Raw genomic sequence first — 25,055 nt, forward strand, 5'->3', positions numbered from 1 at the left:
AGTGTGATCTTTAGGCCCTAGAAACTTGGAGTCAGGGCTGAATCCTAAAACATGCTCCCATTTGTACTCACTATACCATTCTATTTAATAGCTCTGAGCCAGACAGGTTGTTTTATTTACCAAGAGATATATTAATAATTTATAAAAGCCATATGTTTGAGAAGACAGCAAAGAACATCACTTTGGAAAGGCAGACTTTTTTTTTAACCATCAGTGAATATGCACTTCAAAAATCTACAGAGAACTTTTTTCATTTTATTTTTGTTCCACAGCATTCTAGCTAAGAATACAATATAGGAGCTCACCAAACAGCACACGAAGATAGCCCAGGAGCCCTCAGCCATCCAGAAACACAGAACAGCTTCTAAACCCATATACTCTCCAGTTAGGAGAAACCACTGGAACACACTAGACCCTGGACATTTGGGGATTTAGCATTTACAGTTCTCTCATCTGGAAGATGACTCCAACGGTTCACAACATGTTTTTGAAACCTAAGTGCTATGAGGCTAGAGTGGGGACAAGTCATTCAGCTAATGAAGAGCAGACCCAGTGTCAACACAGCCCTGCTGTTTCTTACCTATCTTCACATGTTGGGAGACCGTACTGTAATTGTACCTACAAATCTGAGAATTCACAAAGGACTAGATGACATACTGCCCATGAACGTCAGGGGCATCTGGAAATCAACTGGTTCCATACACAGGCAGGTTTGTTTTCGGCAAAAAGGGACCAAAGCACAGAAGCAGAGGATAAGAAAACTTTTCAAATAACCATATTCTCATGATAATATCTTCTCTCTGTGGAGTCTACTTGTTACGTCACAAAGACCTTGACTCTACATCAAGCATAAGTTAAAGGGATGTTATATACACTTTAACAAAGGGAAGACACACGAGTCAAATAAAAGTGACTAGTGAGAAAGCAATAAGGGAGAACTGAACTTAAAAAAAAAATTCAAGCTGGTTTCAACAATGATTTGTTTCCAGAACAAGGAAATGTTTCTTTTTTTTTTTTTTTAAAGATTTTATTTATTTTATTTTTTCCCCCCAAAGCCCCAGTAGATAGTTGTATGTCATAGCTGCACATCCTTCTAGTTGCTGTATGTGGGACTCGGCCTCAGGATGGACGGAGAAGTGGTGCCTCGATGCGCACCCGGGATCCGAACCCGGGCCACCAGCATTGCAGCACGCGCACTTAACCACCAAGCCACAGGGCCGGCCCGGAAATGTTTCTAATTACACTTTGTACCCCTTCTTTATCAACTCCAGGCCACCATACCCTTTTCCAAAACGGGCAGTCAGACACATACACATCCCCATCTTGTGCTTGGGCCAGCCCCTCAGGCGATTTTAGCCAGCCACTTCTCCAAGTCCTGGATATCAGCAGAGCCGGCGTCCCCTCTCCCACCCTTGGCACTGCACTCCAGGAACTCCACTTTGAGGGGCAACTGTGAGAATTCAAATTCTTTGCCTTTCTTTCCCAGCTGAGCAGGGGCAGCGCTGGAACTGTCCAGTGTGCTGGGGGCAGCAGAACGAGTGACTCGTAAAGTGTTGCTGTGAGGCAAAAGGAAAATGAGTCAGGAAGCAAAAAAGTTTAATTTTTTAATGCAATTCAAGGTCTTTAGGAAATCATATTACTTCCTAAATATTTCAGCACTCATTTAAATACTTAATCATAAAACTTGTCAATTATGCTATTAAGATTGTTGAATAAAAGCCTTTGTATTTACAGACTTGGACATACAGGAGATAGGGGTCTAGCCTTACATGGCTAGATGACAGCAGGTCAGTAATGGATCCAGGTCACACCAACCTTCTATCAGCCCAGTGCCCCCCTTCCACTAGGATCTCCTGCATGATGCCATTTTTAAATATATTTTTTCAATACATACTGTAAGTGTTATAAAGACTTAAGTTTCTTATTTATCTTATTTATCTTAAGTCTATTTGGGTATAGAGCTAGAAATCCACAAACTCCAGATTCTCATATCCAATTTGGGCACAGTTACTCCTCTCCAACCTCCTTAACCACTAAAACCTTCCCAATTTAAGTTGCCTTACTGCCACCTGCTGGCCCTAATGAAAAGTGCATAAGCAATGCTCATTTGTCTACTTCTCCCATCCTTTCTGTTGACAAGAAGCAGAGGAACATATGCCGCCAGTCTGCTTTCTTACAAAGTAAAGCATTTCTTGGTGCTGTAAGATTGCATGAAAATTAGTGAATAATCCACAGGAAAAACTAAACAATACCTTGTTTAGAAAGGCATGCACACATATACGGAAAAAGTATTTTAAAAAACAAATAATTAATACAAAATTCAAGACGTTAATTACCTCTTGCAGGAAAAAGGGAAAAGCTTTTGGGGAGGAGCACATAGGGCCTTGTAAGTAAGGTGGTGGGTCCACAGGTATTCATTTTAGTATTCTTTAAATTCAATATGTGTGTCATATATATTCCTTTATATGTAAGATATTTTAGAATAAAAAAAAACTTAAAAGGAAAAAAAGCCAAACATTACATGTATTCAGCTCTCGCCATAAGGCCACGTAAATATAGTAAAACTTGTTATTCAGAAAACTATGAAATGCTTCAAAGCTGACAGGACCTAACTCGCACAAACACGAGATTAAACTAAAATTAGACTCCTAATTTAACTGACATTAACTTTTACAACCTTTTAACATTTGAATTCACAGCCTTATAATACAGCATTTCCTTTTGTATTGTTTTTCTAGGACTCTAAAGACTAGGAAAAAAGAGGACTAAGGAGGACTAGAAAAAAGCAAATGGACTAAGCAAAACATGTGTTTTAAACATGGGAAGACCTGGACTATACTGTTAAAAAAAAAATGAGTACACAAATAATAATATGATCATTTTTACCAAAGATAATTCCCAACAATTGCAACAGAATTTTTAGAAAAACAAAATCATATAATTTTCCAATTTCCTTAGCCTAATAACAAGCAATACATAGTCTCAAGAGAGTGAGCATCAAGAGTATGAGAAGAGATGATAAACATGCAATTCCAGAAGGGACAGAAACCACTGACAGAGTGACATCAGCAAGGTGGCAGAATAGGAGTTTCCAGCACAAGTCCTCTCACAGAAAGATCAATCTGAGTAACCATCCATGCATGAAAACACCTTCATAAGAGCTAAGAAATCCAGGTCAGAGATTGCAGCACCTGGGTGTAGCACAGAAATAAGAAAAGATGCACTGAAGAGGGCAGGAAGGACAGTTTCAAATTACCCACGTTACTTCTCCCATAAGCTTGCACAATGCAGCATGGAGAGAGATACACTCCTAGTGGAGGAAAGAGAGTGAAGTGAGTACCTACTGTGCTGCAGAAACCAGTGCCCCTGTGCACCCCAGTGGACCTCAGCACCAGGCCTGCCCCCATAGACCCAGGCACCTGGCCACACAGGATAGATTCAGGCTCTAGGAACCCTGGTGGACCCTGGTGCCAGGCCAGCTTCCACAGACCCAGGCAGTAGGCCCACCCACCCACGGACCCAGGAGCCAGGCCAGCCTGTCCAAAGACTCCAGCAGCAAGCCTGCACAGAATCTCTGGCTGGACTGACTAGAGAAGTGCTTTCTTTGACAAAGCTAGTCTGTAAGATTAGAAGAGGTTCTTACTTTTTCAGATGCACAGACACCAACGCAAGGACACAAGGATCATGAATAACCACCAAAGGAACAAAATAAAGCACCAATAACCAACCCTAAAGAAATGGAGACCTAGGGGCTGGCCCGGTGGCGCAAGCAGTTAAGTGCACGTGCTCCGCTGCGGCAGCCTGGGGTTCGCCGGTTCGGATCCCGGGCACACACCGACACACTGCTTGGCAAGCCATGCTGTGGCGGCGTCCCATATAAAGTGGAGGAAGATGGGCACAGATGTTAGCCCAGGGCCAGTCCTCCTCAGCAAAGAAAGAGGAGGATTGGCAGATGTTAGCACAGGACTTATATCCTCACAAAAAAAAAAAAAGAAAGAAAGAAATGGAGATCTATAAACTGCCTGACAAAGAAGTGAAAATAATCACGTTAAAGTTCAGTGAGCTACAAAAGAACAGAGATAGCTAACTCGACAAAATGAGGAAAGCAATCTATGAACAAAATGAGAAGTTCAACAAATAGTCAGAAACCATAAAAAAGAACCAAACAGAAATTCTAGAGCTGAAGAACACAATGACTGATGTGAAAATTCAGAGAGCTTCAACAGCAGACCCAGTCAAGCAGAAGAAAGAATCAGAGAGCTTTAATACAGGTAATTTGGAATTACCCAGTGAGAGGAACAAAAAGAAAAAAGAATAAAGAAAGTCTATGTAACTTATGGGACATCATTAAAGGATCCAATATACGCATTATGGGAGTCCCAGAAGGAGCAGAGAAAGACAAAGAAGCAGAAAGCTTATTTAAAGAAATAATAACAGAAAAACTCCAAATCTGGGGAGGGATATGAACATCAAGATCTACTAAGCCCAAAGAACTCCAAACAGATTAAATATAAAGAGCCTCACCAAGACACATTATCATCAAATTGACAAAAGTCAAAGAGAATTTTGAAAGCAGCAAAGAAAAGCCAATTGTCACAAACAAGGGAAACCCCATAAGACTAAAAGCAGATTTCTCAGCAGAAACTTTGCAGGCCAGTAGAGAGTGGGATAATGGGATGACATAGTCAAAGTGCTGAAAGAAAAAAATTGCCAACCAAGAATACTATACCCAGCAAAGCTGTCCTTCAGACATGAAGGAGAGAGAAAAACTTTCCCAGACAAATAAAAGCTGAGGGACTTCATCACCACTAGACCTGCCTTACAAAAAATGCTAAAGGGAGTTCTTCAAGGTAAAATGAAAGGACACTAACAACATGAAAACATATGAAAGTATAACACTTTACACTCCATGTAACAGTAAGAATATACTCAAATTCAGAAAACTCTAATACTGTAATGCTGATATGTAAATCACTTTTAACTCTACCATAAAAACTAAAAAGTATTAAAAATAACTATGACTACAATGGATATATAATATAAACTAATGGATGCACAATATAAAAAGATACAAATTGAGACATCAACAACATAAAATGTAGGGGAAGGAGAAGTTAAAGTGTAGAAGTTTTTGTATGCAGTTGAAGTTAGGGAAGGAGAAGTTATTAAAGTGTAGAAGTTTTTGTATGCAGCTGAAGTTAAGTTGTTATCAGCTTAAAACAGACTGTCAGTACTATAAGATGTTTTATATAAGCCTCATTGTAATCACAAAGAAAAAACCTGTAACAGATACACAAAATAAAGAGCAAGAAATCAAAACACCACAAAAAAATCATCAAATTACAAAAGAAGAGACGAACAAAGGAACTACAAAACAGTCAGAAAACAATCAAGAAAATAGCACAGGAAGTCCTTACCTATCAATAGTTACTTTAAATGCAAGGGGTTTAAAATCTCAAAAAAACACAGAGTGGACGAATAGATTAAAAAAAAGATCTAACTATATGCTGTCTCCAAGAGATGCACTTTAGATTTAAGGACACATATAGGTTGAAAATGAAGGGATAGAAAGAGATAGTCCATGCAAACAATAACCAAAAGAGAGCAGGGCTGGCCATACTTATATCAATAAAATAGACTTTAATTCAAAAATTGTCACAAGAGACAAAGTCATTATATAATAATAAAGAGATCAATTCATCAAGAGGATATAATAATTGTAAATATATATGCATCTAACACCAAAGCACCTAAATATATAAAGCAAATATTAACAGACCTAAAGGGAGAAATAGACAGCAATACAATAATAGCAGGGGACTTCAATACCCCACTTTCAACAACAGATAGATCATCCAGACAGAAAATCAATAGGGAAACAGCATATTTGAACAATACTAATGACCAAACATACCTAAAAGACATATACAAAACATTCCACCCAACAATTGTAGAATACATTCTTTTCAGGTGTACACAGTACATTCTCCAGGACAGAGCATATGTTAGGCCACAAAACAAGTCTTAACAAATTTAAGAAGACTGAAATCACATCAAGTATCTTTTCCGACCACAATGGTATGAAATTAGAAATCAATAAAAGAAGGAAAATTAGAAAATTCACAAATATGTGGAGATTAACTAATAGGTCAAGGAAGAATCAAAAGGCAAATAAAACATATCTTGACGCAAATGAAAATGGAAACCCAACATACCAAAACTTATAGAATGCAGCAAAGGCAGTTCTAAGAGGGAAGTTTACAGCAATAAACATCTACACTGAGAAAAAAGAAAGATCTCATATAAACAACCTAACTCGACATCTCAAGGAAACAGAAAACGAACAAACTCAGCCCAAAGTTAGCAGAAGGAAGGAAAAAATAAACATGAGAATGGAAATAAATAAAATACAGCCTGGAAAAACAATAGAAAATATCATTGAAACTAAGAGTTGGTTTCTGAAAGATAAAATTGACAAAACTTTAGCTAGAATAACAAAGAAAAAGAGAGAAGACTAAAATAAATAAAATCAGAAATGAACAAGGAGACATTATAACTGATACCAAAGAAATACAAAGAGGATCATAAGAAACTACTATGAACAAATTGGATAACCTAGAAGAAATGGATAAACTCCTCGAAACACATGACATTCCAAGACTGAATCATGAAGAAACAGAAAATCTGAACAGACCAAGAATGAGTAAGGACATTGAATCAGTAACCAAAAAACTCCTAACAAAGAAAAGCCCAGGACAAGATGGTTTCACTGGTGAAATCTACCAAACATTTAAAGAACTGACACCAATTCTTCTCAAACTCTTCCTAACACTTAAAGAGGAGGTAACACTTCAACTCATTTTACAAGGCCAGCATTACCCTGATACCAAAGCCAGACAAGCACATTACAAGAAAAGAAAATTACAGGCCCTGTATATATATATAAGAATATTATTCAGCCCTGAAAAAGAAGGAAATTCCACCATTTGCAACAACATGGATGGACCTAGAGAACACCAAGTGAAATAACAGACACAGTAAGACAAATACTGTATGATCATACTTATATGTGGAATCTAAAACAAACACATAGAAGCAAAGAGTAAAATGGTAGTTACCAAGGGTGGGAGAGAGGGGGAAATGGGGGAATGATGGTCAAAGGGTATACAGTTTCAGTCATGCAAATAAATAAGTAACAGAGATCTACTATACCACATAGTATCTATAGCTAACAATACTGCATTGTATACTTAAAATTTGCTAATAGGGTAGATCTTATGTTAAGTGTTCTCATGAAACAGACACACACACAAAATAATAAAAGGGGCAGAAGGAAACTTTGGGAAGCAATGTGTATTTTTATGGCCGTGATGGTGGTGGTGGTTTCACAGGTGTATACGTACCCCAAATGCATCAAATTGTACACATTAAATATGTATAGCTTTTTACATATCAATTATACCTCAATAAAAGAGTTAAAAATTTCTTTTGATACTCAATTTGAAGGCATGAAGTCTGATAAATCTGATTGAATGGCTACCTTTCCTTTTCTATTTACGTATTAAAAAGTTTAAAGCATATGGAATTAAATATCATTCTCAATTAAAAGAATAAAAAGAAACCACAGAAAATGACAGATGAGGGCTGGTAAAATTTTTCTGTAAAGAGCCATAAATTAAATATTTTGGGCTTGTAGGTGACATTTAGTCTCTGTCACATATTTTTCTACTTTTCTTCTTTTTTTTACCTGCCCTATAAAAATGTAAAACTGCTCTTTGCTTGCAGGCCCTGAGCAGGAGTTTCCCAACTCCTGAAGCAAACCATACTCTACTCGACTCAAGCTCCTGAGAATAGGAACTACCTCACAATCCTTCCTATGGCCACATCCTGAGTGCAGGGCTTGGCCTACGCTACATGCACCATAGGAATAATGGAGTAAGTAAATCATGGTAGGAAAAAATGTGCTGAAACTTGAATTTATACAATTTTTCCTCATCAGATCCTTTTCTTTAATTAAAAAAAAGTCCAGGGGCCGGCTCAGTGGCATAGCAGTTAAGTTCGCATGCTCTGCTTCGGCGGGCCGGGGTTCGCAGGTTTGAATCTTGGGTGCAGATCTACACACCGCTCATCAAGCCATGCTGTGGCGGCATCCCATATACAAAATAGAGGAAGACGGGCACAGATGTTAGCTCAGGGCTAATCTTCCTCAGCAAAAAGAGGAGGATTGGCAACAGATGTTAGCTCAGAGCCAATTTTCCTCACCAAAACAAAAAAAGTGCATACACAACAGCAATAAGAAAACAAGTTGCTTTGTTATAGTGTTGATGGTATCTCTTGTGTAAGTAAGCTGTTAGCTAACTCTTACAAACTGGTAGAACACAAAGACATGCTAGATTCCTTAAAAGTCAAAAGCTTACAGCTCAATGTACAAATTTTTAAACACTAAAATCAAGCTACATAATACTGCCAAGTAGCTTGAAAAGAATAAAATAAGCTACAAACTAGTATCACAGATTTTTATATTCTCCTAAAGTGTTCCTTTCTTATTCTGTCAACAAAAATTTCCATGACTTTCAAATTTTTTAGTTTCTAAAATCTTTGATATCTACTATAAATGAGCTAGAAACAGTGGCAAAATAGATTGAGTTTATGGTCTCAATAAACCTGAGATCTTTGTTCCATGAAAATTTAAAATATCTATAAACATCCCATTAATGCTTTTTATAATTCCATTAATTCTTCCATCAATTATTTAACAAGTGTATTTCACGCTAATCTTCAAGCTAATTGTGATAACCATAAAGAACCAAACAAAGACCTTAAGCAGCATATTCACATTTCCTAAGTGCTAAGATATACAATTAACCAAAGGGACTTGATTCGTACTTACAGCTCTTTCTCAAGCTGCTGCTGAATTAACTTTGCTGATTTTGCCATTGTAATGTCTGTAAAGAAATAAAGACAATGTTGTAGTTCAAACCAGAAAGGGTCTTTTCCCAAGACTTCTTGCACATATGGAAAATTCCTATTTAAACCAGTAAGTTTCTTTTCCCTTTTTTTTTTTAAAAAAAAAAGCTTTTTATCACTAGTAGTTTCATTATCAAAGTAAGCTTTATATTTGCATGTATGGGTTTTCCTAAGATAATACTTACAAATATACTAAGCTGGTGACCCTAAAATTGACTAGCTCTTTCACGAAAGTTTTCCACACCTTACAGACCTTTTTATCAATATATATAGAAGTTGAGCTAGTATAACAAAAAGAAAACCTACAGCTTTGTGATTCTAACAAGAGCCTTCCCTCCAACAGCTAACACCCTACCTGTCATATAAAAGTAAACTAAGCCCATTTCCAGCTGATGATAGATTAAAGCATCAAGTGTACATGGTTAAGAAACTAGTGCTGGTTTGGCACACAGTAGAAGCCAAATTAGTATTACTCCTCTCCTTATACTGAAGAGAAGGAACAAAGAGAAGGTCAGATAATGACCCTAACACCGCATTCCTGACTAGATAGTGTTAGGGTTAATACTTGATCACTTCTGATAAATGTGCTGGCCTTTTCATAGAATCAGAATTTTAGATCTGAAAGAGGCCTGTAGAGATCAACTAATCTAACTATCTTATTTTAGAGGTTATGAAACTAAAGCCTAGTTTTAGAGGGTGTGACTAACAAGTTTTTAATGGTTATCAGAACACAACTTAATGTTTTTAATGGTTAAAGAAAAATAACTTTTGCAAACTCCCTTGATGAAATGTGTTGGATGGTAAACGTGTCAGAAAGGAGAGAGTCTACATGTCTCTCCAACAACTGTGTAATTGATACGACATATTGTCAATCTGATGAAATGAACTTGTTAAAGTGATTTATAATTTAAACAAAACAAAACACTGTATCAAAGAAAAATCTGACAATAGTCACTCCTTTGTCATTCCTCAGAACAGCCTGGTAAAAAGACTAATGAAAATGCAGGAGTATAAATAAATTTTAAGATTTAAAATACTTCAACTTATAGTTCATTAGCAATTGTCTCTCATCCTCAATAATAACAATTGTAGATAACTGTATTAATTCTTAGTAGCAATCCCAGAAAAAAATCTCAATTATTATTGCCAGAAAACATGTTGGCACCTTGCTTATTGCAGGCGATTAAGAATGACGGCGTGTTCTTCAGACCCATACTGTCAATGAGGACTTGATAGAGAAACTCGGCCACATCTTTCACCTCTCGCTGGAAGGCTGCACTATCCACAACAAACACAACAGCCCTGAAGGGGAAAAAAGAGAAAAACCGGCATGTGAGCATGCAGCAGTGCAGCGTTATATTGAAAAACTATATCCTTAATTTTGTCCAATTCAATCCTAACGAATAACATGCAATAGACCCACACGCAGATGTGTGCACATGTAATCACACAACACAAATACTCACTAACAAAGGACTACTGAGTGCTACTAGGTATCAATGAATGTATGTAAAAAGACAATAGGGAATAACGTCTGCCCTCAAAGACCAGGAAATCATCATACACAACTGTGTGATAAAATGTTAGGACAGAATTATGCTACGGCTGTAACAGGAACAAAAAGGAAGATCACTTACATGAGAACAGTCAAGAAGACTTAAAGGAGCATATAATTCTTGACCTGAATTTTAGCCAGACAAAAAATTGGGGCACATACTGTCTGGAAAGTAGTACCTGCAGGGCACAAAGGAATGGAACAACATGCCCTAGAGAACTCGAGGTAAGCTGGCACACAGGGAGGTGGGGAAACTGGGGGAAACCAGGTCAGGGAGTGAATGGGTGTGATGCACTGACCTATGTAGCTTATGCTTTTCTGTCTTACAAAGAATACTGGGGCCTAAATGGAAGACAGATAAATCTAAGCGGGTAATCAAAAAAAAAAAAATTAGAAGCTGAGTGACCAGGTAGGGCCCAACCTAAGGCAGCAACAGTGAGAATCCTCATGTGCCAGAAATAAAGAGGTATCAAAGCTAACGCAAAGCAGCCCAGGAAAACAGCAGATAACAGGCCTTAGGCCCTAACTAGGCTTTGAACGCCCAGGTGGAGATGGAGACATGCCAACAGCCAACACGCAACTGGGGAGCTAGAACTGAAAACCCTGCGCAAAGAGAGCAGTCTAACGGAGGGTGGTGTGGGAAAATAATCCAAGAGGAGTTGAAACACCAGGCCTCCTGTGCTGCACACAGATATGGGGTATGAATTTACACTCTCTCACGATGTAAGACTCCCAAGCAGGAAGATTTATATAAAAATTGGGCCAGATTCAATGAACCAACCCCAAGGGCCCCCAACAGAAGGAAATATGAACCCCTTTTGGAAAGAGGCTTTCATACCCTAAGGCAATGAAAATTAGCAACCACAAAAACATCAACAACAAAATCCAAACCCCTTGAACAGGGGTTCTGGATCAAAAACTACAAAAGACAGAGAACAAACCATTACGAGGGAGAATAACCACGAAGACAGATTAACCAGCGCCCCAAAACTAAAAATAATAAAGCAATCAGTAAAATACTTAAAATTATTTAAGAGAATACTAGAAACCATAATAAAAGAATAAGAGAGTATAAAAATAAATAGACTGATTTGAAAAGACAGGTTTTCTGAAATAATAAACAAAATTAATAATAACTCAATGGAAAAGTTAAGCAGAGAATACAGCTGAAAAGGATATGGTAAACTACAAAACAAATATGAGAATATCACACCATATGCCAGGTAAAAAGACTTGGAAGATGTGATAGAGGAGGGACAAGAAGAGCAGAAATGATAGGGTTCAGTGATATCAATAAGAGTTCCAGGAGGTGGGAACTGAGAATTTGCTAACAGAACTACCTGAAAAGATAACGTTTAGAATTTTCCAGAACGGAAGATGTGAATCTTTCAACTGAAATAGCACAACTGAATTCCAAGCATGATAAAGCTAAATCACCCCTGAACAGAATAAAATCTACCCCTGAACAGAGGGTAAAAAAGACAAATTCTATACAATGAAACAACAATTAGATTGACCCCTGGCATTCTCATCTACAACAACAGATGTCTGAAGTAGGAGTAAAGACTTCAAAGTGATGATGGAAATCACCACCACCCAGGATTTTACACTCAGCTAAACTAGTTATTCAAAAATGAAAGCCAATGAGAAACAGTTTCAAATGAACAGAAGATGAGAAATTGTATCTCTTGTTCACCATTTCTGGAAGCACATCTAAAAGATTTACTCAGAGAAACTGAATCTAAAAGGAAAGAGTAAGAGGCAAGAAGCAATGGAGAGCAAAGAAATCTGTAAACATCCTGGTAATTCTAGGTACTCACTGAATGGAGGAGAAAAAAATACTAATTGTTGGGGGTTAAAAAGGAGGAAAGAAAAATAAAAGGAAAGGAAGATGTGAGGAAGATCAAAGTTAAAGTGTTTTAAGATCCAGGAAAAGAAAAATGATATTGATTTTAAATTAAACTTTTATTAAGTAATCAATGTTAAAAAAAAAAAAAAAAACAGGTTAGAGGGGTAACAGCGAAAACAGTAGAAATAGTATACTTTCAAACCAGGAGGAGGAAAAATGAGATTAAGGAAACTTGATTAACTCAGAAGGTAGGATTTAAAAAAGTGAAGTCACAGATCAATATAGTAAATGTCTTTTGAATCACATGTATCATGATTATGACTTATTTGAATTCATTTGTATCTTCATATTTTGAATGTTTTAGTTACCTAAAATACTTGGCTCAAAAAGTAATTATACTACAAATTATAAAAAATTTATAATCATAAACAAAAAGAAAAAAAAATTTTTAATTAGAAATTAAAACCCAATTACAGCAAAATTTACCAGTAATGGACTTGTATCAACTGTCTGAGGAATAAAAATCACACAACTTCCAGTTGCCAGTCCAACGTGAAAGCAGCTGTAAGTCACCACTCCATTCTAACAAGTAAAAAGCTGACCAACCCGAAAAATCAACAGCGCTAGATTCAACAGAGAAGTGAGGTTACAGGGCAAATCACTGCTCCCCAAATTGGAGAGAACAACAGACACAGGGAGACCTGAAGATGTGCATCTTTCAACTGATGAGCTGCTGCTGGAGGCTCAGTGTAGACAAGTCTGAGATATAAAAACTCCAGAGGATCCCGTCACGGGGGGCGCCACACTTTTGTAAATTTTACCTCCAGGTCCTTGACCAGGTTCTTATTTATATAGTGGGAAAAAATCTCCTTGTGCTCTGGCAGGGGGAAGGGAAAAGGAACCATTGTGAAATATGCCAGAGCTTTCAGTTCCTAACAAAGTTTATCCTCAGATGGTAGACCAGAGCCAAATTTGCTGGGGTTTTATCAGAGCCTAACTGACCTGGGGGAAGGGAAATATCCAGTTCCAGCCAGCTCTAGAACCCCAAGTGGGAGAAGAAAAATACCCAACTCCAGCCCACTCTAGCCATCCTATCCCACCTAAGCAGGCAGGTGGGAATCAATTGAGAAGGATGTGTGAGTCCCCAGGCCAGAGATACAGGCTCACTATATAGGCCGCCTCCCCTCCCCTCACACTTCACCGCCACATTACTAAAAGCCTCTTACAGCAGTTCCTTTTACCCAGTATATTATGTTTGGCTATCTATCAAGAAAAAAATTAGAAGACATACTAAAAAGCAAAAACGGTTTGAGGAGAAGGGGCAAGCAACAGAACAGACTCAGATATGGCAGAGATGTTGGAATTATCGGACCAGGAATTTAAAACTATGATTACACTACTAAGGGCTCTCATGGATAAAGGAGACAGCATGCAAGAACAGAGAGGCAATGGAAATTCTAAGAAAGAACCAAAAAGAAACACCACAGACCAAAAACACCATAATAGAAATGAAGAACGCCTTTGATGGGATTATTAGTAGACTGGACTCAACTGAGGAAAGAATCTCTGTGCTTTAGGATATCTCAATACAAACTTCCATAAAAAGCAAAGAGAAAGAACAAAGACTGAAAAAAACAGAACAGAATATCTAAGAACTGTGGGACAACCACAAAAGGTGTAACATATGTACTGGGAATTCCAGAAGGAGAAGAAAGAGAGAAAGGAACACAAGAAATATTTGAAACAATGACTGAGAATTTCCCCAAATTAATGTCAGACACCAAAACACAGACCCACAGAAACCACAGGAAGCTCAGAGAACAGGAAGCAGGATTAATGCCAAAAGAACTACACCTAAGCAAATTTTCAAACTACAGAAAATCAAAGACAAAGAAAAAATACCAAAAGAAGCCAGAGGGAAAAAAATACTTTACTTATAGAGGAGCAATATAAGAATTACATCCAACTTCTCCTCAGAAACCATGCAAGCAAGAGAGTGAAGTGAAATATTTAAAGTCTTGAGAGAAAAATCCCAACAACCTAGAATTCTAGACCCTGTGAAATTTATAGCTCTTAATGTATATATTAGAAAAGAAGAAAGACCTAAAATCAATAATCTAAGCTTCCACCTTAGGAAGCCAGAAAAATTAGGGCAAATTATATCTAAAGTAAGCACAAGAAAAGAAATAAAAGTTAGAACAGAAATCAATGAAATTGAAAAATAGAAATCAATGGAGAATATCAACAAAACCAAAAGCTGGTTCTTTGAAAAGATCAATAAAATTGATCAACTTCTAGCCAGGCTAACTAAGAAAAAGAGAGAAGACACAAATTACTAAAATCAGAAAAGAAAGGGAAATCACTACAGCTCCCACAGACATTAAAAGGATAATCAAGGGATACTATGAACAACTCTATGTCCACAAATTTGATAACCTAGGTGAAATGGTCCAATTCCTTGTAAGACACAATCTGCCAAAACTCACACAAGAAATAGACAATCTCCATTAAAGAAACTGAATCAATAATTAAAATCCTTTCAAAACAGAATGCAGCAGGCACAGATGGGTTCACTGGTGAATTCTATCAAACACTTAAGGAAGTTTACATAATGTTGTACGTCAAATATATTCAATTAAAAGAAAAAAAACCCTTTGAGCCAGCCCTGATGACAGTGTTAAAGTTCGGGACTCTCTGCTTCAGCGGCCCAGGTTTGGTTCCTGGGCATAGAACCACACCACTCGTCTGTCAGTAGCCATGCTGTGGCAGCAGCTCACACAGAAGAACCAGAAGGACTTACAACCAGAATATACAACTAAGTACTGGGGCTTTGGGGAGGGGAAAAAAAAAATTTAAGGAAGAAAATATACCAATTCTCTACAATCGCTTTCAGAAAACAGAAGCAGAGAGAATATTTCCTAACTCATTCTATGAGGCCAGCATTACTCTAATACCAAAACCAGACAAAAACATTACAAGAAAACTATAGATGAGTATCTCTCACCAACAGAGATGCAAAAATTCTCAATAAAATATTGGCAAGTCAAATCCAACAATGTATAAAAAGAATTATACACCACAACTAATGAGTTCTGGACCCAATTCCAATGTGGGGAGTGGGGGTTTTCCCCACCACCAAGCAATGCTCTTGACACTAGCTGGGTGTCCTACAATTCAACTCAATTTTAACACTATTTACCTGGAGATAGCATCAGATTCCACAGGTTAAGGGCTCAGTCCTACAAGACTGCCCTCTACTTCAGATGCCAACTGCAAGCCCAGGTTGCTACCTGTGCTTCTGACCAAGAAGCTACAGACTAGACATTCCCACGACTCCCTTTTGCTAGAGTGGACTTCAGATGCCAGTTGCAAGTCCAGGCTGTTACCTGTACTTCTGACTGACCCACTATAAATCAGATGTTCCCAAGACCCCCTCTTTGGATTCAATTAATTTGCTAGAGCAGCTCACAGAACTCAGGAAACCCATTTACTCACTAAATTACCAGTTTATTACAAAGGATATTAAAGGATAAGAATCAACAGCCAGATAAAGAGATACATATGGCAAGGCTCTGAACAAAGGAGCTTCTGTCCCCATGGAGTTTGGGCCCTGTACCACTGTACATGTGGAAGCATTCTGGTTCCCCGACCTGGAAGCTCTCTGAACCCCGTCTTTGGGTTTTTACAGAGGTGTAATTTCATAGGCATGATTGATTACATCATTGGCCACTGGCAATCGGTTCAACCTCCAGCCCCTCTCCCCTCCCTGGAGGTCAGGGGGATAGGACAGAAAACTTCCAACCCTCTAATCACACGGTTGGTTCTCCTGGCAAGTGGCCCCCATTCTTAAGTGTTTTACAAAAGTCACCTTATTAACATAACAAAACACACTTTTATTGCTCTCATCATAGGAAATTCCAAGGGTTTTAGGAGCTCTGTGCCAGAAAGGAGGATGAAAACCAAATATATATTTCTATTATAAATCACAATATCACGACGACCAAGTGGGAGTTTTCCCAGATATGCAAAGCTGGCTCAACATTAGAATATCAATTAATGTAATCAGTTGCATCAATAAACTAAAAAAGAAAAAATCACAATATATCAATAGATACAAAAAAGCATTTGACAAAATCCAACACCCATTCATGATAAAAACTCTCAGTACACTAGGAATAGAGGGGAACTTCCTCAACTTGATAAAGACTATCTACAAAAAACATATAGCTAACATCCTGCCTAACAGAAACTCAAAGCTTTCCCACTAAGTCCAGGAACAAAGCAAGGACGTTCTGTCTCACCACTGCTTTTGCAACGTGGTACTGGAATTCCTAGCTAAGGCATTAAGTCAAGAACAGGAAGTAAAAGGTATACAGATTAGGAAGGAAGAAATAAAAATGTCTTTGTTCACACATGAAATGATCAGCTACACAGAAAAGCTAAAGGAATCAATAAAAGAACTCAGAAACTAATAAGCAATTATAGCCTGGTTGCAGGATACAAGGTTAATATATACAAAGTCAACTGCTTTCCCAAATATCAGGAATGAACAAATGGAATTTGATATTAAAAACACAACACAATTTACATTAGCATCCAAAAAAATGAAACTTTGGAATAAATCTAATAACATATGTACAAGATCTACATGAGGAAAACTACAAAACTCTGATCAAAATCAAAGTAGATTTAGATAAATGGAGAGATAGTCTACGTTCATGGATAGGAAGACTAAATAGTATCACTGTCAGTTCTTCTCAACTTAATCTTTAGATTCAATGCAATGCCAATCAAAATCTCAGCAACTTATGTTGTGGATAATGACAAACTGATTCTACAGTTTATATGAAGAGGCAAAAGACCCAGAATAGCCAACACGATACTGAAAAAGAACTAAGTCGGAACACTGACACTACTCAATTTATTATGAAGCTACAGTAATCAAGACAGCATGGTATTGGTGAAAGAACAGATCAATAGAACAGAATAGAGTGCAGAAAGAGACCCCCATAAATACAGTCAAGTAATCTTTGACAAAGGAGCAAAGGTAATACAATGGAGCAAAGACAGTTTTTTCAACAAATGGTGCTCAAAGAGCTAGATGTCCACATGCAAAAAAATGAATCTAGATACAGACCTTACACCTTTCACAAAAATTCACTCAAAATGGATCACATACCTAAACGTAAACCACAAAACTACACAACTCCTAGGAGATAACAAAGGAGAAAATCTAGATGATTTTGGGTGTGGCAATGACTTTTTAGATACAATACCAAAGACACAATTCATGGAAAGAATCGATTTACTGGACGTGATTAAAGTTAAAAATTTCTGCCTTACCATAGACACTGTCAAGAGAATGAGGAAACAAGCCACAGACTGGGAGAAAATATTTGCAAAAGATATATCTGATAAAGAACTGTCATCCAAAATATATAAAGAACTCTTAAAACTCAACAATAAGAAAACAACCCAATTAAAAAATGGGACAAAGATCTCTATAGACACCTCACCAAACAAGATACATTGATAGCGAATAAGCATATGAAAAGATACTCCACATCAAATGTCATTAATTTGCAGTGCAAATTAAAACAACAATTAGATACCACTACATACCTATTAGAATGGCCAAAACCATCAGAACACTGACAACACTAAATGCTGGTGAGGATGCAGAACAACAGGTACTCTCATTCATTGCTGGTGGGAATGCAAAATAATATGGCCACTTTGGAAGAGATTTCTCGCAAAACTAAACATACTCTTACCATATGATTCTGCAACTGCACTCCTTGATATTTACCCAAAATCTTATGTCCACACAAAAACAACTTGCACACGGATGTTTACAGCAGCTTTATTCAGAACTGCCAAAACTTGGAAGCAACCAAGATGTCCTTCAGTAGGTGAATGGAAAAATAAACTGTGGTAAATCCAGACAATGGAATATTATTCAGCACTAAAAAGAAATGAGCTATCAAGCAATGAAAGGACATGGAAGAAACTTTAATGTGTATTAATAAGTGAAAAAAGCCCAATCTGAAAAGGCTACATACAGTATGATTCCAACTATATGACATTCTGGAAAAGCCAAACTATGGAGATAGTAAAAAGAGGAGTGGTTGCCAGGGGTGAAGGGAAAGAGGGGATGAATTGGCAGTGAACTACTCTGTATGCTACAACAGTGAATACATGTCATTATACATTTATTTAAATATGTAGAATGTACTACACCAAGAATGAATCCTAATGTAAAATACGGACTCTGAGTAATTATGATCTGTCAGTGTAGGTTCATCAAGTGTAACAAATGAACCACACTGTTGGTGGCGGATGTCGATGATATGGGAGGCTATGCATATGTGGGAGCGGGGGATATATGAGAAATCTCTGTACCTTCTGTTCAATTTTGCTGTGAACCTAAAACTATTCTAAAAAATAAAGTCTTTCTTTTTTTAAAAAAATCACACAACAGTCTCATCCGTGACAGATTGCTCACCACCACCATCTTGTGGGCAAGGAAGCAACAACAAATACAAGCCAAGAGATCTTCAAAAATAAGGAAAGAAACAACCACCTCATTCCATCAAACCTAAGATTCCATCAATTAAAAGACACATTATTATTCAGGTACAACTCAGAAAGAGAAAATATTGCCAATTAAACTATGACACCATCATCCATAAGTAGCATTCCAACTTCATAGATATTAACATTGCCTTAAAATCAATGAAATGTGGTATATTAGTTTTCCTCTTAAGTTCTTATCAGTGTAAGAGACTAAATGAGAATAAAGTATCTTAAACTGCAGCACAAGAATTTTAGGAAATAAGAATCAGTTAACACTAGAACAATATTAAAAGAAATATGAAAATATTGTTCTGTACTTTGGAGGCATCAATTTTAGATAATTTAAGAATAGAAATATATAATGTTGGATTTTAATAACTTCTAGAATTCTACCTAGCTTTAAAATTCTTTTTTTCAGATTTTAATAGTTCTACACATTATTACATTTGTCCTTGGAGTAAATGAAAAATTTACTAACAATAGTAATAAGGGTTGACACTTTCTGAACACTATGAGAAACACTTTCAAACAGTACTCATAAAATCCTAGTGAAGGTGGGCTTGCAACACAGAAACGGCTGACCACAGGGTTCATGCTCTTTGTAATCCAGGACACCAGGCTGCCTCCTGAATACCACCAGAGCAAAGCATATGGGTGGCCGCGATATACAGATTTCACACAAGCGCACTTCACTTCCTACTTACCTGGCTGAAGCCTTAAACCGCTCCAAGAACTGCAGTCTCAAGCTCTCATGGCCAGGCAGGTCAATCAAGGTCAGGCTAGTGCCCTAAGGATGGCAGCAATAACATTACATTAACCTTTCAATCCTGATTCGTGTTCACATCAACTTTTCATATCAGATTTCAGGTACCAGAATAGTGCCCAATTAATTAATGAGTAAAATAAATGTTCACAGAGCATCTTCCATTTATAAATCATATCCCTGAGGCTCTGGGGATATAACAGTGAGCAAAACAGACAAGGTCCTTGCTCTAACAGGGCTTATAACATAATCAGAAAGGTCAACACAATGTAAAATTACACATAAATGAAAATTACAACTTTTATCAATGTTCTGAAGGTACATGAGAAGTCTGACCCTGTCTGAGGGAGTCAGGGAAGTATGGCCCATCTGAGGCTGAGGAAATACACCAGGATGAATAAAAGCAAAAACATGTGAAAAGACAGTAATAAATAAAACAGTAATAAAAAAACAGTAACAAATATTCACAAACTATACAAGAACCTACACTTTATCATACAGCATGTTACTAATATAGGGATCCCCAATCAAACATTCTTTTACATTTCCACTGTAATTTAATTTTTAAATATTTGTCTGCTAGACACACCATTTATTTGTTCCAACTGTCAATATTGTGTCAATTCCTGATCCAGATGACAATCATTGAAACACGGAGGGGTTGTGCCCCTAATGAGCAAACTCATTAAGCACCCACCTAAGTGCCGTTCATTCCATGCTTTCATCCTTGAGCTCAGATTCAATGTAGATGTGGCTATGCTCAACCGTAAGACTCTTGGATGTAGCCCTGGTACATGTATCAGACCCACGGATCATTCCTCAGATGTTCTACCTTATCCACAGCCAGCCGTAAACACTGTTCAGCAGGAGGGAGTCAGCATCACGCACAGATCTGACAACTACAGCTGGATTCATTATGACCTGTCACTTAGTCTGTGCAGTCTCCTATGGGTAAATTTATCATGTGTATTCGCCGTTTTTTTTTTTAAATACTGGTAAGAGTCCAGGGACCTCAGACTGGGACCCACTACCACATTTCATAATCAGCACTGCACCACACGCTATAAACAATTCAGAAGATACATTACTATCTTTTTTCCCCTCCTTTTTTATTTTTTATTTTTTTTGCTGGGAAAGACTCGCCCTGAGCTAACATCTGTTGCCAATCTTCCACTCTTTTTTTTGCCTCCCCAAAGCCCCAGTACATAATTGTATACTCTAGTTGTAAGTCCTTCTAGTTCTTCTATGTGAGCTGCCACCACAACATGGCTACTGACAGACGAGTGGTGTGGTTCTGCACCCAGGAACCGAACCCAGGCCGCCAAAGTGGAGCACACTGAACTTTAACTGCTAGGCCCTCAGGGCTGGCTCGATAACATTACTATCTTGAGAAAGAGACTAGATCTCAAACATAAGGGGCGTTGAGAAGAGTGAAAAAAGAAGGGAGGATTGTTCTACATATTCAATAGAAATATGCAAGTCTCATATGTAATGTTCAGTTTTCCGATAGCCATATTAAAAAAATAAAAAGAAATAGGTAAAACTAACTTTAATAATATATATTTAATCCAATATATCTAAAATATCCTTTTAACATATAATAAAAAAATCAAGAAATTATTAATGATATTTTACATTCTTTTTTTCTTTCCAAGACTTCAAGATCTGGTGTGTATTTTACAGCTATAGCATCCCTCAATTTGGACTAGCCACATTTCAGGTGCTCAATAGTCACACATGGCCAGTGGCTACTCTACTGGAAAGTACAGGTCTAAAGCATACCCTGGAATACCCCACTTAAAAAGTCTGGTACAAGAGCCCCAAGAATTAAAGATCTCCCAAACCTGAAATTTCAAAATCTTGGGAGTTTAAAAAGGACTGGGCCACAAAGAGCGCCATTATTGAAAAAAGCAAAAAATCTCTAAGATATTTAAAAGCACATCTCTTTATCTTTGCTTACCATGTTTAGTTCTGGAGGCATCAGAAAAGGCAGGGGGTGGGAGGCAAAATCCAAGGAGAAGGGGAAAAGTTCTCTAAGATCACCATTCTAATTCATCCATCTATTCATCCACCCCTCCAACCAGCCACCCAGCCTTCCCTCCACTCACTCACCAAATACTTATTAAGCATTATAATCAGCTTGGCAGTCATTGTCTACATTCTGGAGCTTCATACATACAAAAAAGTCCTTCTCATGACTCCTTATTGATATTTTTGAAATAGACTCATGTACACTCTTTAAGTTATCCATTGCAACATTGTTTGTAAAAGCAAAAGATTGTAACAACAAAACTAAATGTCTGTTACTAGGGTTTTCATTAAATAAGGACTTAGTTGCATGGGACAGCCACATAATGGAATATTATGTAACTCATAAATCAACCAGGTAGCACTATGTGGACAAATGAGAGAGAAAAAACAAAAAACAAACCCAGGCTGTATCAGTCATATGGTTAAACTTAAAAAAAAAGGGAGGGGGACCGGCCCAGTGGCATAGTGGTCAAGTTCGTGCGCTCCACTTCGGCAGCCCGGGGTTTGCAGGTTCGAATCCCAGGCGTGGACTGATGCACCACTCATCAAGCCATGTGTGGCGGCATGCCATATATAAAATACAGGCAGATGGGCATAGATGTTAGCTCAGAGCCAATCTTCCTCAGCAAAAAAGAGGATTGGCAACAGATGTTAGCTCAGAGCCAATCTTCCTCTCACACACACACAAAAAATACTTAAAAAAGGGGGGAGGGAAGCAGAACAGAGTGTTAAAAAATAAAAAAAATTAAAGGATATACAGATGTTTGTATAAGCATAAACCACTTGAAAGGATACACAAGAAAATGGTAACAGTTACCACCTCTAAGGAGAAGACAGTAGTAGGGACAGGAAAGGCAAAATTACTTTTCACCAAATCTCCTTTTTAATCTTTTGAATTTCTGTCCTATATACACGTATTACCTACTCAAAACATAAATGAAAAGAAAAAGGCTTAATGCTCACCCTTGAGAACTCATGGTAAAGTTGGAAAAAAGACATGGAAACAAACTAATGAAATGTGATATAACAGTGTGCATGAGGTACAACAAAGTAGGGGAGGGCAGGATTAAATCCCCTGCTTGGATGGTCAAGAGCAGAATTTGTCACGTGGACTATATTTATCCACTAAAAATAAGCTATGAATGGCACCTACACCCTCACACTAATTCATCCTATAAGTGTCCTTTCCTGACACACCACAGTAAAGTATAATTGTCAGACTCCCAACATTCTAGGAACACCTTACCCTGGTATTGTTGACTTTGTACACAGCAGAGCTGTCAGTGATGGAAGTCTGAGTATCTCTGTAAAGGCCTGTTAACAACTGTAAAAAAACGATACAGGGGAGATCAGGGTAAACATATAAATAGCAAACCTAAAGAGTAATTCTGTTCTAACTCTCCTAGGTGTCAGGTCAAATAAATGAATGTTACTTGCAATAGCTGAAAAGGACCATGTTGATTTTTTTTCTCCTTTACTTATAGAAAAATCTAATTAATTGCAAACTTCATTCCCCTCTCCCCAATGAGGGAGGGGGGAACGACTATTATTTTCAAATAATAGTTCAAACGGTTAGTTGCCAAATTTACCAATTTTCCATAAACATTTTTAATTATTAAAAATGATTAGAGATTATATTTCTTTAGTGGAGGGGAAATACTTTATACTCTCAAAAAGAATAAGGAGAAAATCTCTGCTACTCTCTGCAGCAAAAAACAAACAGTTAAAAATACTAAATAGATTAAAAATAAATATTAGCGAAAAGAAACCTAAGTAGACCAATATGTCAAAGAAGAATCACCCTTTTAAAAATGCCTTTGACAAGCTCTCAGAAGAGTTTGTTACACAACAAATTATACATGGTATACAGATCACTGTCTTCTATTTCTTTGGCTGTTCTGGCAGCCTTAGCCATGGCATGAAAGTAATTACATAAAAACTTTAAATAGGATAAGGGCTAAACCTCAGTATCTGGCAAGTGCAAGAAAATAGAAATGGTCAAGATATTCCAATTTATGAGTTTTTCAAGAGTCTTTTTGTCCTCCCACATAGGTCAAGAATTAACTCTCGAATTTGTCAGCATCATCCTCTTTTCCAAAATAAACCATTACCACACAGGAATAACAGGATGCCCTAAAATTTCCTATCAAGTTTAAGAGAGGTGTAAATCAAAGCATTTACTCTGACAAAGAGCAATGTTTTCCCAGAGTCACAAAGGCCAACAAGAAGAACAGCTCTTTGACTGCTCCTTCTGCTCCGGATGAACTTACAGAACACTGTGGAATAGAGAAAAACAACCAAAATTATGCCTTGACTATCAACAGTATGCGTGTATGGTTGGGGTGGGGACATTAACGGAAGTCTACAACAGAACACCTCATTCACCTGGAACTTACTTTTATTGTTATTACCATCTTTAAACCTTTATTGCTGTTATTGGGGACCCCACCAAGTGCCAGCCACCATCAACTGTCAACTTTTATATGTCTGCACCCTCTACCCCGACTGCGGACTCTTCAAGTGCAATGTTGTCTTATTAACTTTGGATCCCCAGAGCTCAGCTCGCAAACACAAGACGCTCAAACTTGGAGTATACACCCTGCGAGTCTTGGTAGTAAGAGCAATGGAAGTGGGGATAAAAAGGGCCGATGAAGGAAGACTAATTCGTGCCCCAAGGGCCAGGACGTCACTCCGGGAGTCGCGGGGCACCCCGTTTAACGCAGCGCTGGTCCCGCTGCTTCAGGCAGGAGGGCAGGGAGGTATAAGGGGTGAATTTCGCTCTCCAGACGCCCCCCAGGTGCCTTCGCCCCGCGTCCGCGATCTGCACCAGCCCAGTCCAAGCCCGGAACCTCGCCTGCCCGGCACCCGCCATAACCACCGGCCGCATCATTACCCAGCGTCAGCAGCACCGCAAGAAGCGCCACCACGACTGAAAGTAGCGTCGGGTCCCTCTGCTGCAGCTCCTGCCGCAAGGAGTCTAGGTAGGGCTGGAAAGTACCCCCAACACCGCCTCCATTGCCCACCCGCCGGGAGTCCACGGAAGCCATGGCTGAGGCGCGTGGTCTCCGGCGCCGCAAAAGCAACGTGGCCCTGGGCTGTGCGCAGGCGTCCGAAGCGAAGCATCACGGGAGAGGTAGTTCCTAAGCTGCGTTTCCTCCTTCGGGGGCCGGGATCCTGAAGGTCCTGATGGGAGTTGTAGTTCTCTGGGACATTGTACGTCTACCGAACGAGCGCGAAGTCACGGGTGTTTCGCGAGTGACACACTCATCCTTTAAGATATGAGCTAAATGTTGCCGCCCTATTCATGGTTGTTG

At 38.2% G+C, this 25,055-nt stretch overlaps 1 protein-coding gene across 1 annotated transcript; it reads right to left on the reverse strand.

Annotated features, from left to right (window-relative positions):
• Positions 1-235: 235 nt before the first annotated feature.
• SRPRB (SRP receptor subunit beta) lies at positions 236-24,812 on the reverse strand. Its single transcript, XM_087430557.1, has 7 exons — positions 24,635-24,812; positions 23,923-24,017; positions 22,988-23,065; positions 19,652-19,734; positions 10,133-10,269; positions 8,891-8,945; positions 236-1,556 (listed from the first exon to the last, which is right to left on the reverse strand). Exons 1-7 carry the CDS (start codon positions 24,786-24,788, stop codon positions 1,343-1,345), a joined length of 816 nt encoding a protein of 271 aa, XP_087286683.1. The 5' UTR covers positions 24,789-24,812; the 3' UTR covers positions 236-1,342.
• Positions 24,813-25,055: the final 243 nt, after the last annotated feature.

This window comes from Ceratotherium simum, chromosome 5, assembly GCF_057802395.1.
Source record: "Ceratotherium simum simum isolate JZ-2026a chromosome 5, ASM5780239v1, whole genome shotgun sequence".
Classification (NCBI taxonomy): domain Eukaryota; kingdom Metazoa; phylum Chordata; class Mammalia; order Perissodactyla; family Rhinocerotidae; genus Ceratotherium; species Ceratotherium simum.

What these genes read in the sequence shown, in the direction of transcription:
- SRPRB (XM_087430557.1), bottom strand. Translation starts at nt 24,788, where the DNA reads ATGGCTTCCGTGGACTCCCGGCGGGTGGGCAATGGAGGCGGTGTTGGG. An exon ending in TGCGGTGCTGCTGACGCTGG is followed by an intron (nt 24,018 to 24,634) that starts GTAATGATGCGG and finishes TCTATTCCACAG; the next exon opens with TGTTCTGTAAGTTCATCCGG. An exon ending in ACAAAGTCAACAATACCAGG is followed by an intron (nt 19,735 to 22,987) that starts GTAAGGTGTTCC and finishes TGCCATCCTTAG; the next exon opens with GGCACTAGCCTGACCTTGAT.